General features: G+C 70.8%; 1 protein-coding gene across 1 annotated transcript; it reads right to left on the bottom strand.

Moving 5' to 3' along the window:
* Positions 1-1,572: 1,572 nt before the first annotated feature.
* Positions 1,573-14,988, bottom strand: LOC134509452 (basic proline-rich protein-like). The gene is given in 11 exon segments (XM_063321989.1): positions 1,573-1,696; positions 1,843-1,901; positions 4,026-4,072; positions 5,578-5,647; positions 7,530-7,668; positions 9,833-10,034; positions 12,548-12,682; positions 13,167-13,526; positions 13,529-13,568; positions 13,691-13,735; positions 14,613-14,988. Coding segments are annotated over 11 exon segments (1,491 nt in total). The 5' UTR covers positions 14,964-14,988; the 3' UTR covers positions 1,573-1,653.
* Positions 14,989-18,715: the final 3,727 nt, after the last annotated feature.

Below are 18,715 nucleotides of genomic sequence, written 5' to 3'. Positions count from 1 at the left end.
GACAAGGGAGACCCAGTGCCCCCCCCCCGGGTCCACTCGTGTCCCCCCGTGTCCCCCGTGTCCCTTGTGCCTCCCCGTGCCCCCCCGTGTCACCCTGTCCCCTCCCCGTGCCCCCCCCATGGCACCCTGTGTCCCCCCCCCGTGTCACCCTGTGTCCCCCCCCGTGTCCCTTGTGCCTCCCCGTGCCCCCCCCCGGCACCCTGTGTCCCCCCCCCCCGTGTCACCCTGTCCCCCCCCGTGTCCCTTGTGCCTCCCCGTGCCCCCCCGTGTCACCCTGTGTCCCCCCCCGTGTCCCTTGTGCCTCCCCGTGCCCCCCCATGGCACCCTGTGTCCCCCCCCGTGTCCCTTGTGCCTCCCCGTGCCCCCCCCATGGCACCCTGTGTCCCCCCCCCGTGTCACCCTGTCCCCCCCCGTGTCCCTTGTGCCTCCCCGTGCCCCCCCGTGTCACCCTGTGTCCCCCCCCGTGTCACCCTGTCCCCCCCCCGTGTCCCTTGTGCCTCCCCGTGCCCCCCCCATGGCACCCTGTGTCCCCCCCCCGTGTCACCCTGTGTCCCCCCCGTGTCCCTTGTGCCTCCCCGTGCCCCCCCCGTGTCACCCTGTGTCCCCCCCGTGTCCCTTGTGCCTCCCCGTGCCCCCCCCATGGCACCCTGTGTCCCCCCCCGTGTCACCCTGTGTCCCCCCCGTGTCCCTTGTGCCTCCCCGTGCCCCCCCCGTGTCACCCTGTGTCCCCCCCCGTGTCACCCTGTCCCCCCCGTGTCCCTTGTGCCTCCCCGTGCCCCCCCCATGGCACCCTGTGTCCCCCCCCCGTGTCACCCTGTGTCCCCCCCGTGTCCCTTGTGCCTCCCCGTGCCCCCCCCATGGCACCCTGTGTCCCCCCCCCGTGTCACCCTGTGTCCCCCCCGTGTCCCTTGTGCCTCCCCGTGCCCCCCCCCGGCACCCTGTGTCCCCCCCCCGTGTCACCCTGTCCCCCCCCCCGTGTCCCTTGTGCCTCCCCGTGCCCCCCCCATGGCACCCTGTGTCCCCCCCCCGTGTCACCCTGTCCCCCCCCCGTGTCCCTTGTGCCTCCCCGTGCCCCCCCCATGGCACCCTGTGTCCCCCCCCCCCGTGTCACCCTGTCCCCCCCCCGTGTCCCTTGTGCCTCCCCGTGCCCCCCCCGTGTCACCCTGTCCCCCCCCCGTGTCCCTTGTGCCTCCCCGTGCCCCCCCCATGGCACCCTGTGTCCCCCCCCCGTGTCACCCTGTCCCCCCCCGTGTCCCTTGTGCCTCCCCGTGCCCCCCCCATGGCACCCTGCGTCCCCCCATCTCCCCCCCCCACCGTGTCCCCCCGTGTCGCCCCCCATGTCCCCCTCTGTGTGTCCGTCCCCCCCGATCAAACCGGGCTGTCACAAGAGTTTTTATTAAAGTGTGACCCCCCCCCACGCACAAAGGGGGGGGGCGGGGGGGGGGGAGGGAGGGGGATAGGACACGGGGGGGGGGGGACGGGGGGACACGACCCCCCCCCCCCCCTCCCCCGAGTGACACCTCCCCCACACACGCAGGGTGGGAGGGACGTGGGGGGGGGGGGGACACCCCTGTCACCCCCCACCCCCCCCCCCCCAAAAAAAAATTGTCACCTCGTGGGGGGGACACGCGGGGGGGGCGGGGCGGGGGGGGGTCACTGCGGCTTGGCTTTGGCACTTGGGAGCTTGGCCCGGATCCTGGGGACAGAGGGGGGGGGGGGGGGTTGGGGACACCGCGGGGACACCCCCAAGGTCCCCATGGCGGGGGGGGGGTGTCCCCACCATGGCGGGGGGGGTGTCCCCGTGGTGGGGGGGGGGGTGTCGGGGGGGGGGGACACCCTCACCTGGCTCGGAGGTGGCTCAGGTGGTTCCTCACCAGACTCACGTACTGGTCGATCTGGGCCTGGGGGGGGGGGGGACACAGGGGACATCGGGGACATGGGGGGGGGGGGGGGGCGGAGGGGGACACTTGGGCCCTCTCCGTGTCCCCTCAATGGCCCCAGGTCTCTCCAGTCCCCGTGTCCCCCCTGTGTCCTCCCGCTGTCCCCAACCCTCTCCAGCCCCCATGTCCCCAGTGTCCCCCCCGTGCCCCCGCTGTGTCCCCTGGTGTCCCCAACCCCTGTGTCCCCCCCATGTCCCCTGTGTCCCCTGGTGTCCCCAACCCTCTCCAGCCCCTGTGTCCCCCCAATGTCCCCCAGTGTCCCCAACCCTCTCCAGCCCCCGTGTCCCCAGTGTCCCCCGCTGTCCCCAACCCTCTCCAGCCCCTGTGTCTCCCCATGTCCCCCTGTGTCCCCTGGTGTCCCCAACCCTCTCCAGCCCCTGTGTCCCCCCAATGTCCCCAATGTCCCCCAGTGTCCCCAATCCTCTCCAGCCCCTGTGTCCCCCCATGTCCCCCTGTGTCCCCCGGTGTCCCCAACCCTCTCCAACCCCTGTGTCCCCCCATGTCCCCAGTGTCCCCCGGTGTCCCCAACCCTCTCCAGCCCCTGTGTCCCCCCAATGTCCCCCAGTGTCCCCAACCCTCTCCAGCCGCCGTGTCCCCAGTGTCCCCCGGTGTCCCCAACCCTCTCCAGCCCCTGTGTCCCCCCATGTCCCCCTGTGTCCCCCGCTGTCCCCAACCCTCTCCAGCCCCTGTGTCCCCCCATGTCCCCCTGTGTCCCCTGGTGTCCCCAACCCTCTCCAGCCCCTGTGTCCCCCCATGTCCCCAATGTCCCCCAGTGTCCCCAACCCTCTCCAGCCGCCGTGTCCCCAGTGTGCCCCCATGTCCCCAACCCTCTCCAATCCCTGTGTCCCCCCATGTCCCCAGTGTCCCCCCGGTGTCCCCAACCCTCTCCAGCCCCTGTGTCCCCCAATGTCCCCCTGTGTCCCCTGCTGTCCCCAACCCTCTCCAGCCCCTGTGTCCCCCCATGTCCCCCTGTGTCCCCCGGTGTCCCCAACCCTCTCCAGCCCCCGTGTCCCCCCATGTCCCCCTGTGTCCCCCGCTGTCCCCAACCCTCTCCAGCCCCTGTGTCCCCCCATGTCCCCCAGTGTCCCCCGGTGTCCCCAACCCTCTCCAGCCCCTGTGTCCCCCCATGTCCCCCAGTGTCCCCTGGTGTCCCCAACCCTCTCCAGCCCCTGTGTCCCCCCATGTCCCCCAGTGTCCCCTGGTGTCCCCAACCCTCTCCAGCCCCTGTGTCCCCCCATGTCCCCCAGTGTCCCCTGGTGTCCCCAACCCTCTCCAGCCCCTGTGTCCCCCCGTGTCCCCCCATGTCCCCCTGTGTCCCCCGGTGTCCCCAACCCTCTCCAGCCCCCGTGTCCCCCCATGTCCCCCTGTGTCGCCTGGTGTCCCCAACCCTCTCCAGCCCCTGTGTCCCCCCATGTCCCCAGTGTCCCCCGGTGTCCCCAATCCTCTCCAGCCCCTGTGTCCCCCCATGTCCCCAGTGTCCCCCGCTGTCCCCAACCCTCTCCAGCCCCTGTGTCCCCCCATGTCCCCCTGTGTCCCCCGGTGTCCCCAACCCTCTCCAGCCTCCGTGTCCCCAGTGTGCCCCCGGTGTCCCCAACCCTCTCCAGCCTCCGTGTCCCCAGTGTGCCCCCATGTCCCCAACCCTCTCCAGCCCCTGTGTCCCCCCATGTCCCCCTGTGTCCCCCGGTGTCCCCAACCCTCTCCAGCCCCTGTGTCCCCCCATGTCCCCCTGTGTCCCCCGGTGTCCCCAACCCTCTCCAGCCTCCGTGTCCCCAGTGTGCCCCCATGTCCCCCGGTGTCCCCAACCCTCTCCAGCCCCTGTGTCACCCCATGTCCCCAGTGTCTGCCGGTGTCCCCAACCCTCTCCAGCCCCCGTGTCCCCCCATGTCCCCCTGTGTCCCCAACCCTCTCCAGCCCCCGTGTCCCCCCATGTCCCCCGGTGTCCCCAACCCTCTCCAGCCCCTGTGTCCCCCCAGCCCTCTCCAGCCCCCATGTCCCCAGTGTCCCCCCGGTGTCCCCAACCCTCTCCAGCCCGCGTGTCCCCCAGTGTCCCCCCCGGTGTCCCCCGTGTCCCCGCCGTCCCCGTACCTGGTGGTGCCGGTAGAGCACGGGGAAGGTGAACGCACAGATGACGCCTGGACGGGGAGTCCCACGTCACCCCACGTCCCGTGTCCCCTCCTCTGTCCCCTCCTGTCCCCGGGCCATACCCCAGGCTGTCCCCAGGCTCTGTCCCCCTGGTGTCCCCATCCCTGTGCCACCCCCCTGTCCCCTACGCCGGTCCCCTTGTCCCCCAGCCATAGCTGCACCCTGTCCCCGTGCGGGCCAGTGTCCCCCTGCCTGTCCCCAGGCCCCACGCTGTCCCTTGTCCCCATCCCCTCTGCTCGGTCCCCGCGCCCCGTCCCTGTCCCCATCCCGTGTCCCCGTCCCCGTGTCCATCCATGGCCCTGTCCCCATCCGGTGTCCCTTGTATCCCAGCCCTCTCCCGTGTCCCTGTTCCCCATCCGCTGTCCCCTGTCCCGTGTCCCTGTCCCCATGCCACATCCCCTGTCCTGTGTCCCTGTCCCCCATCCCTTGTCCCCGTCCCCGTGCCACATCCCCTGTCCCCCATCCTCTGTCCCCTGTCCCTGTCCCCCATCCCTTGTCCCTGTCCCTGTGCCACATCCCCTGTCCCCCATCCTCTGTCCCCTGTCCCTGTCCCCCATCCCTTGTCCCCGTCCCCGTGCCACATCCCCTGTCCCCCATCCTCTGTCCCCTGTCCCTGTCCCCCATCCCTTGTCCCTGTCCCCGTGCCACATCCCCTGTCCTGATGCCACCTCCCCTGTCCCATGTCCCCATGCCACCTCCCCTGTCCCCTATCCCGTGTCCCCGTCCCCGTGCCACATCCCCTGTCCCCTGTCCCCTGTCCCTGTCCCGTTCCCCATCCCCTGTCCCTGTCCCCCATCCCGTGTCCCTGTCCCTGTGCCACCTCCCCTGTCCTGATGCCATATCCCCTGTCCCATGTCCCCATGCCACCTCCCCTGTCCCCTATCCCGTGTCCCCGTCCCCGTGCCACATCCCCTGTCCCCCATCCGCTGTCCCGTGTCCCTGTCCCCATGCCACATCCCCTGTCCCCTCTCCCTGTCCCGTTCCCCATCCCCTGTCCCTGTCCCCCATCCCGTGTCCCTTGCCCCCATGCCATGCCATGTCCCTGTCCCCCATCCCATGTCCCCGTCCCTGTGCCACATCCCCTGTCCCCCATCCTCTGTCCCCTGTCCCCCATCCCGTGTCCCTGTCCCCGTGCCACATCCCCTGTCCCATGTCCCCATGCCACCTCCCCTGTCCTGATGCCACATCCCCTGTCCCCCATCCTCTGTCCCGTGTCCCCGTCCCACCTCCCCTGTCCTGATGCCACCTCCCCTGTCCCCCATCCTCTGTCCCTCGTCCCTGTCCCCCATCCCGTGTCCCCGTCCCCGTGCCACATCCCCTGTCCCGATGCCACATCCCCTGTCCCGTGTCCCCACGCCACCTCCCCACCCCGTGCCCTTTGCCTCCCGCGCCCACACCCTGTCCCCCTCCCGTGTCCCCGTCCCCCCGGTGTCCCCGTCCCCCCGGTGTCCCCCCGGTGTCCCCGTCCCCCGGTGTCCCCGTCCCCGCGCCGTACCCGCTCCCAGCAGCGTCAGCCCGTTGCAGACGGCCCCCACGTAGGTCAGCAGGTAGAAGAAAAAGGCGAACTGCGGCCACGGCCCAGTGTCACCGTCACCCTCGTTGTCACCACCGTCACCCGCGGGTGTCGTGATGTGTCCCGTGTCCCCCCCCCCCCATGCCACCGGTGTCCTCGGAACCCCCCGGCACCCCACGTCCCCCTGTCCCTCTCTGTCCCCTCTATCCCCGTGCCCCGGCGTCCCCGTGCCACTAGTGTCCCCCGTGTCCCCCTACCCTCGGTGTCCCCATGCCCCCAGTGCCCCCCATGGCCCCCATGTGCCTTGTGTCCCCTGTGCCCCCCATGTCCATAGTGTCCCCATGCCCCCAGTGTCCCCATGTCCCCCAAACCCTCAGTGTCCCCGGTGTCCTCATGCCCGCCGTGTCCCTGTGCCCCCCATGCCCCCACTGTCCCCCATGTCCCTCGTGCCCCCGTGTCCCCAACGTCCCCAGTGCCCCCCTGCCCCCAGCGTCCCCACACCCGGGGTGTCCCCAGTGTCCCCCTGGTCCCGCTGTCCCCATGCCCCCCATGTCCTCCGTGTCCCCAGGGTCCCCATACCCTGGGTGTCCCCATGCCCCCCATGTCCCCGATGTCCCCCAAGCCCCCCATGCCCCTGGTGCCCCCAGTGTCCCCATACCCTGGGTGTCCCCATGTCCCCCATGTCCCCAGCGTCCCCATGTCCCCCATGTCCCCAGCGTCCCCAGTGTCCCCATGCCCCCTGTGTCCCCACTGCCCCCCATGCCCCCTGTGTCCCCAGCGTCCCAATACCCTGGGTGTCCCCATGTCCCCCATGTCCCCAGCATCCCCAGTGTCCCCATGCCCCCCATGTCCCCACTGCCCCCCATGCCCCCTGTGTCCCCAGTGTCCCAATACCCTGGGTGTCCCCAGTGTCCCCGTGTCCCCAGCATCCCCAGTGTCCCCATGCCCCCCATGTCCCCACTGCCCCCCATGCCCCCTGTGTCCCCAGTGTCCCCATACCCTGGGTGTCCCCAGTGTCCCCATGCCCCCCATGTCCCCCATGTCCCCAGCGTCCCCAGTGTCCCCATGCCCCCCAAGGCCCCCATGTCCCCAGCATCCCCAGTGTCCCCATGTCCCCAGTGTCCCCAGCGTCCCCAGCGTCCCCCATGCCCCCCATGTCCCCAGCGTCCCCAGCATCCCCAGCGTCCCCCATGTCCCCAGCGTCCCTAGTGTCCCCATGTCCCCAGTGTCCCCAGTGTCCCCCATGCCCCCCATGTCCCCAGCATCCCCAGTGTCCCCATGTCCCCAGTGTCCCCAGCGTCCCCCATGCCCCCCATATCCCCAGCGTCCCCAGCGTCCCCCATGTCCCCACTGCCCCCCATGTCTTCCATGTCCCCTGTGTCCCCCGTGTCCCCCGTGGTGTCCCCAGTGTCCCAATACCCTGGGTGTCCCCAGTGTCCCCATGTCCCCCACGTCCCCCACGTCCCCAGCATCCCCAGTGTCCCCAGCGTCCCCATGTCCCCCATGCCCCCCATGCTGCCAGCATCCCTAGTGTCCCCATGTCCCCCATGCCCCCAGCGTCCCCATGTCCCCCATGTCCCCACTGCCCCCCATGCCCCCTGTGTCTTCCATGTCCCCTGTGTCCCAATACCCTGGGTGTCCCCAGTGTCCCCATGCCCCCAGCGTCCCCATGTCCCCCATGTCCCCACTGCCCCCCATGCCCCCTGTGTCTTCCATGTCCCCCGTGTCCCAATACCCTGGGTGTCCCCAGTGTCCCCATGTCCCCAGCGTCCCCATGTCCCCCATGTCCCCAGCATCCCCAGTGTCCCCATGTCCCCCACGTCCCCCACGTCCCCAGCATCCCCAGCGTCCCCCACGCCCCCAACGTCCCCAGTTGCCCCCCTGCCCCCGGCGTCCCCATACCCGGGGTGTCCCCCCCGGGGGGTGACGGTCACCTTGAGGGACTCGGGGAGGCTGTGGACGAGGAAGAGGCGGGCGAGGGTGCGGGTGGCGGCGGCCAGGTGACGAGCCAGGCGCCGGGCCCAGCGCTGCTGCTCCTCGGGGCTCAGCCCCACGGGCCCCTCCGGCGGCGCCCTGCGCGGGGACGGGGACAGGGACAGGGCTGGGGACGGGGGGGGGACGGGGACCGCAGCGGGGTGGCAGGGCCAGCCCATGGGGACAGGGACATCAGGGCCACCCCACGGGGATAGGGACATCAGGGCCACCTCCCAGGGACATCAGGGCCACCCAGGGCAAGGGGACAGGGATGTCGCCGCCACCCCATGGGGACAGGGATGGCAGGGCCACCCCATGCCATGGGGACAGGGCCATTGGTGCCACCCAGGGCGAGGGGACGGGGACATCACGGCCACCCCATGGGGACAGGGATGGCAGGGCCACCTCCCAGGGACATGGGGGCCACCCAGGGCGAGGGGACAGGGACGTCGCGGCCACCCCATGGGGACAGGGATGGCAGGGCCACCCCGTGCCATGGGGACAGGGCCATTGGTGCCAGCCAGGGTGAGGGGACAGGGACATCATGGCCACCCCACGCCATGGGGACAGGGACATCGGGGCCACCCAGGGCGAGGGGACAGGGATGTCACAGCCACCCCATGGGGACAAGAACATCACGGCCACCCCATGCCATCGGGACAAGGCCATTGGTGCCACCCAGGGTGAGGGGACAGGGACGTCGTGGCCACCCCATGGGGACAGGGATGGCAGAGCCACCTCCCAGGGACATGGGTGCCACCCAGGGCGAGGGGACAGGGACATCAGAGCCACCCCACGGGGACAGGGACGTCATGGCCACCCCACGCCATGGGGACAGGGCCATTGGTGCCACCCAGGGTGAGGGGACAGGGACATCGGGGCCACCCCATGGGGTCAGGGATGGCAGGGCCACCTCCCAGGGACACGGGGGCCACCCAGGGCGAGGGGACAGGGATGTCACGGCCACCCCATGGGGACAGGGATGGCAGGGCCACCTCCCAGGGCCATGGGGGCCACCCAGGGCGAGGGGACAGGGATGTCACCGCCACCCCATGGGGACAGGGATGGCAGGGCCACCCCATGCCATGGGGACAGGGCCATTGGTTCCACCCAGGGTGAGGGGACAGGGACGTTGTGGCCACCCCATGGGGACAGGGATGGCAGGGCCACCTCCCAGGGCCATCAGGGCCACCCAGGGCGAGGGGACAGGGACATCAGAGCCACCCCGTGGGGACAGGGATGGCAGGGCCACCTCCCAGGGACATTGGTGCCACCCAGGGCGAGGGGACAGGGATGTCACGGCCACCCCATGGGGACAGGGATGGCAGGGCCACCTCCCAGGGCCATGGGGGCCACCCAGGGCGAGGGGACAGGGACATCAGAGCACCCCACGGGGACAGGGACGTCATGGCTACCCCACGCCATGGCGACAGGGCCATCGGTGCCACCCAGGGCGAGGGGACAGGGACGTCGTGGCCACCCCATGGGGACAGGGATGGCTGGGCCACCTCCCAGGGCCATTGGTGCCACCCAGGGCAAGGGGACAGGGATGTCACGGCCACCCCATGGGGACAGGGATGGCAGGGCCACCTCCCAGGGCCATGGGGGCCACCCAGGGCGAGGGGACAGGGATGTCATGGCCACCCCATGGGGACAGGGATGGCAGGGCCACCTCCCGGGGCCATGGGGGCCACCCAGGGCGAGGGGACAGGGACATCAGAGCCACCCCGTGGGGACAGGGATGGCAGGGCCACCTCCCAGGGCCATGGGGGCCACCCAGGGCGAGGGGACAGGGACGTCACGGCCACCCCATGGGGACAGGGATGGCAGGGCCACCCCGTGCCATGGGGACAGGGCCATTGGTGCCAGCCAGGGTGAGGGGACAGGGACATCATGGCCACCCCACACCATGGGGACAGGGACATCGGGGCCACCCAGGGCAAGGGGACAGGGATGTCATGGCCACCCCATGGGGACAGGGACATCATGGCCACCCCATGCCATGGGGACAGGGCCATCGGTGCCACCCAGAGCGAGGGGACAGGGATGTCACGGCCACCCCATGGGGACAGGGATGGCAGGGCCACCTCCCAGGGACATGGGGGCCACCCAGGGCGAGGGGACAGGGATGTCACGGCCACCCCATGGGGACAGGGATGGCAGGGCCACCTCCCGGGGCCATGGGGGCCACCCAGGGCGAGGGGACAGGGACGTCGCGGCCACCCCTCGGGGTGCCGGAGGCGGCGGGGGGGAGGTGACTCACCGGGCGGGGGGGCCCGGGGGGCGCAGGGCGCGCAGGGCGGCGCGGTGCAGGCGCAGGGGCAGGGTGACGGCCAGCACGGCCAGCGCCCCGTAGGCGGCCACGCTGACGGCGCTGAAGCGGCCCAGGCAGCCCAGGGTGGCCAGTGCCACCCCCAGCGCCAGCGCCGAGCGCCCCGGCGCCCGCCAGTACAGCAGCTCCCGCACTGCGGGGGACACCCAGTGCCACCCAGTTCATCCCAGTGCCACCCCACAGCCCCCAGTGCCACCCTACTGCCACCCACACAGCCCCCAGTGCCACCCAGTGCCACCCAGTTCATCCCAGTGCCACCCCACAGCCCTCAGTGCCACTCTGCTGCCACCCACACAGCCCCCAGTGCCACCCAGTTCATCCCAGTGCCACCCCACAGCCCCCAGTGCCACCCCAGTGCCACCCTACAGCCCCCAGTGCCACTCCAGAGCACCCTAGTGACACCCAGTGCCACCCCAGTGCCACCCAGTTCATCCCGGTGCCTCTGCGATGCCACCCCAGTGACACCCCACAGCCCCCAGTGCCACCCAGTTCATCCCAGTGCCACTGCGATGCCACCCCAGTGACACCCCACAGCCCCCAGTGCCACCCAGTTCATCCCAGTGCCACTGCGATGCCACCCCAGTGCCACCCCACAGCCCTCAGTGGCACCCAGTGCCACCCTGCTGCCACCCACACAGCCCCCAGTGCCACCCAGTTCATCCCAGTGCCGCTGCGATGCCACCCCAGTGACACCCCACAGCCCCCAGTGCCACCCAGTTCATCCCAGTGCCACCCACACAGCCCCCAGTGCCACTCTGCTGCCACCCAGTTCATCCCAGTGCCACCCTACAGCCCCCAGTGCCACCCTACAGCCCCCAGTGCCACTCCAGAGCACCCTAGTGACACCCAGTGCCACCCCAGTGCCACCCAGTTCATCCCAGTGCCACTGCAATGCCACCCCAGTGCCACCCCACAGCCCCCAGTGCCACCCAGTTCATCCCAGTGCCACCCCACAGCCCTCAGTGCCACCCAGTGCCACCCTGCTGCCACCCACACAGCCCCCAGTGCCACCCAGTGCCACCCAGTTCATCCCAGTGCCACTGCGATGCCACCCCAGTGCCACCCCACAGCCCCCAGTGCCACCCAGTTCATCCCAGTGCCACCCCACAGCCCCCAGTGCCACCCAGTGCCACCCTACTGCCACCCACACAGCCCCCAGTGCCACCCAGTTCATCCCAGTGCCGCTGTGATGCCACCCTAGTGCCACCCCACAGCCCACAGTGCCACCCAGTTCATCCCAGTGCCACCCCACAGCCCTCAGTGCCACCCAGTGCCTCCCTACTGCCACCCACACAGCCACCAGTGCCACCCAGTTCCTCCCAGTGCCACCCCACAGCCCCCAGTGCCATCCTACTGCCACCCACACAGCCCCCAGTGCCACCCAGTGCCACCCAGTTCATCCCAGTGCCACTGCAATGCCACCCCAGTGCCACCCAGTGCCACCCCAGTGCCACCCACACAGCCCCCAGTGCCACCCAGTACCACCCCACAGTCCCCAGTGCCACCCTGCTGCCATCCAACAGCCCCCAGTGCCACCCAGTTCATCCCAGTGCCACTGCAATGCCACCCCAGTGCTACTCAGTGCCCCCCCTCGAGCCCCCCCAGAGCCCCCCAGGGCCCCTCCAATGCCCCCAGAGCCCCCCCAGTGCTTCCCAGTGCCTCCCAGTAACCCCTCCCGAGCCCCCTGCGTGCTCCCAGAGCCTCTTTAACCCCCCCAGTGCCCCCCCTCGGCCCCCCAGTACCCCCCCAGGGCCCCCCCCGAGCCCCCAGGGGCCCCTCTAACGCTCCCAGAGCCCCCCCAGTGCTTCCCAGTGCTTCCCAGTAACCCCTCCCGAGCCCCCTGCGTGCTCCCAGAGCCTCTTTAACTCCCCCAGTGCCCCCCCTCGGCCCCCCAGTACCCCCCCCAGGGCCCCCCCCGAGCCCCCAGGGGCCCCTCTAACGCTCCCAGAGCCCCCCCAGTGCTTCCCAGTGCCTCCCAGTAACCCCTCCCGAGCCCCCTGGGTGCTCCCAGAGCCTCTTTAACCCCCCCAGTGCCCCCCCTCGGCCCCCCAGTACCCCCCCTCGGCCCCCCAGTACCCCCCAGGGCCCCCCCAGAGCCCCCAGGGTCCCTCCAATGCTCCCAGAGCCCCCCCCAGTGCTTCCCAGTGCCTCCCAGTAACCCCTCCCGAGGCCCCTGCGTGCTCCCAGAGCCTCTTTAACCCCCCCAGTGCCCCCCCTCGGCCCCCCAGTACCCCCCCAGAGCCCCCAGGGTCCCTCCAATGCTCCCAGAGCCCCCCCCCAGTGCTTCCCAGTGCCTCCCAATAACCCCTCCCGAGGCTCCCAGAGCCTCCATAACCCCCCCCCTTAGCGCCCCCCCCCCCCAGCCCTCAGCTGTCCCCACCCCGAGTGACAGCCCCAGGTGCTGGGAAGGGGGAGCCCCCACCTCGCCCCCCCCCCGCCCCCATGGGTGCCCCCCCCCCCCCCCTTTCCATGGGTGCCCCCGCACCCACCTTGGCCCTCCATGGCTCCCGTGGGTGCTGCTGGGGGGGTTGGGGGGGGGGGGGGCGGGACTTTTCTTTTGGGGGGGGGAGTTGTCACCCCTATTTTTAGCCACCTGCAACCGGACACCCCCCCCCCCCCCGGCAGCGCCCCTGATTGGCCGCTCACCCAGTCCATCAGCTGCCGGCGGGCTCGGTGATTGGTCGGGGGGGGCCGGGGGCGGGTCCGAAATGAAGGGGGGGCCCGGGGGGGCGCCCCCTACAGGCGGGGGGGGGAGAGCGGCCGGAGGGGGGGCGGTGGGTGCTGCGGCGACCATCGAGGGGGGGGGGGAGGGCGGTGTCAGGAGGGGCCCCGAACCCCCCCACGGGGACCCCCCCCCCCTCGGGACCCCCCCCCCATGGCCCCGAGCTGCCCCCCCCGGGCCTCCCCCACCCCAAATTGTGTGTGTCGTCCCCCCCCCCCGGGACCTCCATCACCCCCAGCCCCACCTTGGGTACCCCGCGACCCCCCCATCGTCCCCAGCCCCCCCCCGGGGAACCCCCCCACGGCCCCGAGCTGCCCCCCCCGGGCCTCCCCCACCCCAAATTGCCCCCCCCCGGGACCTCCATCACCCCCAGCCCCACCTTGGGTACCCCGCGACCCTCCCATCGTCCCCAGCCCCCCCCCGGGGACCCCCCCACGGCCCCGAGCTGCCCCCCCCGGGCCTCCCCCACCCCAAATTGCCCCCCCCCCCCCCCCCAGGGACCTCCATCACCCCCCCTCCCCATGCCCCCCCCCCCCCCCATACCCAGGCTCACGGGGGTCTCCTCAGTCTCCGACCCCCCCAGCTCTGGCAGGGCCCCCCCCGGTTCCAGCCGCCCCTCGGGGGGGGCCGGGGGCTCCTCGGGGCGCCGGGGGGGGCCCCTGGCAGCCAAACGGGGGTCCGGCCCCCGGGGGGGCCCCGAGCTCAAGCGGTGGTGGGGGGGGGTTCGTCCCCTACGGGAGTCCCGGCGACAGCGGGGACCCGGCGGCTCGTTGGGGCCCCCTCCCCCCGCGAAGGCGATGTAGGAGAAAGTGAGTTCCCGGGGGGGTCCCCGGGGTGTCCGTCCCCCCCCCGCCGCCGCCGTCGCCCCGTCTTCATCCTCCTCTTCCTCCTCGGGGGGCTCCGGTGCCGCCTGCAGCTCGGGGAAGTCCGACTCCTCGTTGCCACCTTGGGGGGGGGAAGGGGGGGGGGGGGGTCAAGGAGGGGAGGGGGGGGTCAAGGCACCTCTGTGCCCCCCCCCCCCCCCCCCCGGCCCTGCCCCAAAATGGGGGGGGCTCGGCCCCACTCACCCTCCGTGGAGTCCGGCGTGGTGGAGGCCGTGGATGGAGCCTCTTCTGGGGGGGGGGACGGGACGTGGGGGGGGGTGTCGTGACAACCCCCCCCCCCCCCTCGTGTCCTCGACCCCCCGCCCCCCGTGTCTCCGTTCCCCCCCCCCCGTGTCCCTGACACCCCCCCTCGTGTCCTCGACCCCCCCCGTGTCCCCGATTCCCCCCCTCGTGTCCCCGACACCCCCCCCCGTGTCCCCGACACCCCCCCCCACCCCATCCCCGGCCCCGCCCCGGCCCCGCTGTCCCGGTCCCCCCGGGACTCCCGGTCCCCCCCATCCCCGGCCCCTCCCGGTCCCCCCCATCCCGGTCCCCCCCATCCCCGGCCCCTCCCGGTCCCCCCCATCCCGGTCCCCCCCATCCCCGGCCCCTCCCGGTCCCCCCCCATTCCCCGTACCCCCCTCCCAGCTCCCCATCCCCGGTGCCCCCATCCCCGGTTCAGCATCCCCGGCCCCTCCCGGTACCCCCCCAAACCCCGGTACCTCCATCCCCGGTGCCTCCCCCCTCCCAACTCCCCATTCCCGCTACCCCCCCATCCCGGTTTCCTCCATCCCCGGTGCCTCCCCCCTCCCAACTCCCCATTCCCGGTACCCCCCCATCCCGGTTTCCTCATCCCCGGTGCCTCCCATCGCCGGCCCCTCCCGGTCCCCTCCATCCCCGCTACCCCCATCCCGGTGCCCCCCATCCCCGGCCCCTCCAAGTCCCCTCCACCCCCGGTTCAGCATCTCCGACCCCTCCCGGTGCCCCCATCCCCGGCCCCTCCCCGGTAACCCCCCCCATCCCCGGTCCCCTCCATCCCCGGTCCCCCCCCAACCCAGTTCCCTCATCCCCGGCCCCTCCCGGTGCCGCCGCCCCCCCCCCCCCGGTTCCCGGTGCCGGTGCGTACTGCAGTGGGCGAAGCCCAGGACCTGCCCCATGGCGGCGGCCCCCGCATGGGGCTCCCGGTTGCCCCCGGCCCCGTCGCCCCCGGGCCGGCCCCGCCGCGCATCACCGCGGCGACATGGCGGGGCCCGCGGCGGCGGACAAAGGGCGGCGGCGGCGGCGGCGGCGGCGGGGAGGGGCGGCGACGGGCGGGGCCCGGGGCGGGGCCGCACCGGAGAGACGGGAACCGGGCACCGGGAACCGCCACCGGGGAGCAGAGACCGGGAACCGGATGCTGGGAACCGACATCGGGATCCGACACCGGGAACCAGGAACTGACACCAGGGACCGGATACCGGGAACCGGGCACCGACATCGGGATCCGACACCGGGAACCGGGAACCGACACCAGGAACCGACATCAGGGACTGACATCGGGCACCTGGTACCGGGAACCGGCACCGGGAATGGGATACTGGGAACCGGGAACCGACACTGGGAACCGACACCAGGAACTGACACCGGGCACCTGGCACCGGGAACCGGGCACCGACATCGGGAACCGACACCGGGAAGCGGGCACCGGATACCGGGAACCGACACCAGGAACCAACATTGGGGACCGGATACCGGGCACCGGGAACCGCCACCGGGGACCAGAGACCGGGAACCGGATGCTGGGAACCGACATCGGGATCCGACACCGGGAACCAGACACTGACACCAGGGACCGGATACCGGGAACCGGGCACCGACATCGGGATCCGACACCGGATACCGGGAACCGACACCAGGGACTGACATCGGGCACCTGGTACTGGGAACCGGCACCGGGAATGGGATACTGGGAACCGGGAACCAACACCAGGAACTGACACCAGGGACCGGATACCGGGAACCGGGCACCGACATCGGGATCCGACACCGGATACCGGGAACCGACACCAGGGACTGGATACCGGGAACCGACACCAGGGACCGACATCAGGGACTGACATCGGGCACCTGGTACTGGGAACCGGCACCGGGAATGGGATACTGGGAACCAGGAACCGACACCAGGAACTGACACCAGGGACCGGATACCGGGAACCGGGCACCGACATCGGGATCCGACACCGGATACCGGGAACCGACACCAGGGACTGACATCGGGCACCTGGTACTGGGAACCGGCACCGGGAATGGGATACTGGGAACTGGGAACCGACACCAGGAACTGACACCAGGGACCGGATACCGGGAACCGGGCACCGACATCGGGATCCGACACCGGATACCGGGAACCGACACCAGGGACTGACATCGGGCACCTGGTACCGGGAACCGGCACCGGGAATGGGATACTGGGAACTGGGAACCGACACCAGGAACTGACACCAGGGACCGGATACCGGGAACCGGGCACCGACATCGGGATCCGACACCGGATACCGGGAACCGACACCAGGGACTGACATCGGGCACCTGGTACCGGGAACCCGCACCGGGAATGGGATACTGGGAACCGGGAACCGACACCAGGAACTGACACCAGGGACCGGATACCGGGAACCGGGCACCGACATCGGGATCCGACACCGGATACCGGGAACCGACACCAGGGACTGACATCGGGCACCTGGTACTGGGAACCGGCACCGGGAATGGGATACTGGGAACCGGGAACCGACACTGGGAACCGACACCAGGAACTGACACCGGGCACCTGGCACCGGGAACCGACACCAGGGACCGGATACCGGGAATCGGGCACCGACATCGGGAACCGACACCGGGAAGCGGGCACCGGATACCGGGAACCGACACCGGGAACCAACATTGGGGACCGGATACCGGGAACCGGGAACCGACACCAGGGACCGGATACCGGGAACCGACATCAGGGACTGACATCGGGCACCCGGTAGCGGGAACCGGCACCGGGAATGGGATACTGGGAACCGGGAACCGACACCGGGAACCGACACCGGGCACCGGATACCGGGCACCGACACTGGGAATGGGATACTGGGAACCGACACCAGGGACCGACGTCGGGGACGGGATACCGGGAACCGACACCAGGAATGGGATACTGGGAACCGGGAACCGACACCCGGGACTGGATACCGGGGACCGACACCGGGCACCGGAGCCCCCCAGTATCCCCCAGTACCCTCCAGAGCCTCCCAGTGCCTTCAAGAACATCCCCCCAGTATGATCCAGTGCCGCCCAGTACCTGTCTAAGTCCCCCAGTGCACACAGAGGCACCCCCCGGCCCTGCCCGCTCTTCCAGAGCCCCCCCAGTACCTCCCAGTGCCCCCAGTATCACCTCAGAGCCCCCCAGTACCCTTCCAGTGCCACCAGTACCCTCCTAGACCCTTCCCAGTGCCCCCAGTACCTTCCTAGACCCTCCCCAGTATCCTCCCAGCGCCCCCACTACCCTCCCAGTGCCCCCAGTACCCTCCTAGACCCTTCCCAGTGCCCCCAGTACCCTCCTAGACCCTCCCCAGTATCCTCCCAGTACCTTGCCAGAGTCCCCCACCAATAATTCCCACAACCCCCAGTATCCTCCCAGCGCCCCCAGTACCCTCTTAGACCCTCCCCAGTACCCTCTTAGACCCTCCCCAGTACCCTCCCAGTGCCCCCAGTATCACCTCAGAGCCCACCAGTGCCCTTCCAGTGCCACCAGTACCCTCCTAGACCCTCCCCAGTACCCTCCCAGTGCCACCAGTACCCTCCTAGACCCTCCCCAGTACCCTCCCAGTGCCCCCAGTATCACCTCAGAGCCCACCAGTGCCCTTCCAGTGCCACCAGTACCCTCCTAGACCCTCCCCAGTACCCTCCCAGTGCCACCAGTACCCTCCTAGACCCTCCCCAGTACCCTCCCAGTGCCCCCAGTATCACCTCAGAGCCCACCAGTGCCCTTCCAGTGCCACCAGTACCCTCCTAGACCCTCCCCAGTACCCTCCCAGTGCCACCAGTACCCTCCTAGACCCTCCCCAGTACCCTCCCAGTGCCCCCAGTATCACCTCAGAGCCCACCAGTGCCCTTCCAGTGCCACCAGTACCCTCCTAGACCCTCCCCAGTACCCTCTCAGTGCCCCCAGTATTACCTCAGAGCCCACCAGTGCCCTTCCAGTGCCACCAGTACCCTCCTAGGCCCTCCCCAGTATCCTCCCAGCGCCCCCACTACCCTCCCAGTGCCCCCAGTACCCTCCTAGACCCTCCCCAGTATCCTCCCAGTACCTTGCCAGAGTCCCCCACCAATAATTCCCACAACCTCCAGTATCCTCCCAGCGCCCCCAGTACCCTCTTAGACCCTCCCCAGTACCCTCTTAGACCCTCCCCAGTACCCTCCCAGTGCCCCCAGTATCACCTCAGAGCCCACCAGTGCCCTTCCAGTGCCATCAGTACCCTCCTAGACCCTCCCCAGTACCCTCCCAGTGCCACCAGTACCCTCCTAGACCCTACCCAGTACCCTCCCAGTGCCCCCAGTATCACCTCAGAGCCCACCAGTGCCCTTCCAGTGCCACCAGTACCCTCCTAGACCCTCCCCAGTGCCTCCCAGTGCTCCCAATACCTTGCCAGAGTCCCCCACCAATAATTCCCACAACCCCCAGCATCCTCCCAGCACCCCCAGTACCCTGCCAGAGCACCCCCCAACACTTCCATCAGCCCCCAGTACCCTCCCAGTGTCACCAGTACCCTCCTAGACCCTCCCCAGTACCCTCCCAGTGTCACCAGTACCCTCCTATATCCTCCCAGTGCCCCCAGTACCCTCCTAGACCCTCCCCAGTACCCTCCCAGTGCCCCCAGTACCCTCCTAGACCCTCCCCAGTGCCTCCCAGTGCCCCCCAGTCCCCGGAACTGGAGCGCTGTGGGTGACAACGGGCGGGGGGTGAGCACTGGGCGTACTGAGCCTCCTCCCCTCTTTGGTGAGCCCCACCCGCCGCCGTTGCCCCTTTAAGAGGGGAGGGGGCCGCCCCGCCTCCTTTACCGGGAGGGGCGGAGGAGGGGGCGTGGTTTGACTGAGAGGGCGGGGCCTGGCGGCGGAGGGGGCGTGGTCTGGCGGGAGGGGCGGGGCCGGGCGGAGCGGGCGGGGCCGGGCGGGGCCGCGGGGCCGGGACCGGCCGGTCCTTCCCCC

The sequence above is a fragment of the Chroicocephalus ridibundus genome, unplaced genomic scaffold (genome assembly GCF_963924245.1).
Source record: "Chroicocephalus ridibundus unplaced genomic scaffold, bChrRid1.1 SCAFFOLD_575, whole genome shotgun sequence".
In the NCBI taxonomy this organism is placed as follows: domain Eukaryota; kingdom Metazoa; phylum Chordata; class Aves; order Charadriiformes; family Laridae; genus Chroicocephalus; species Chroicocephalus ridibundus.
This window is presented reverse-complemented; position numbering and strand designations above follow the sequence as displayed.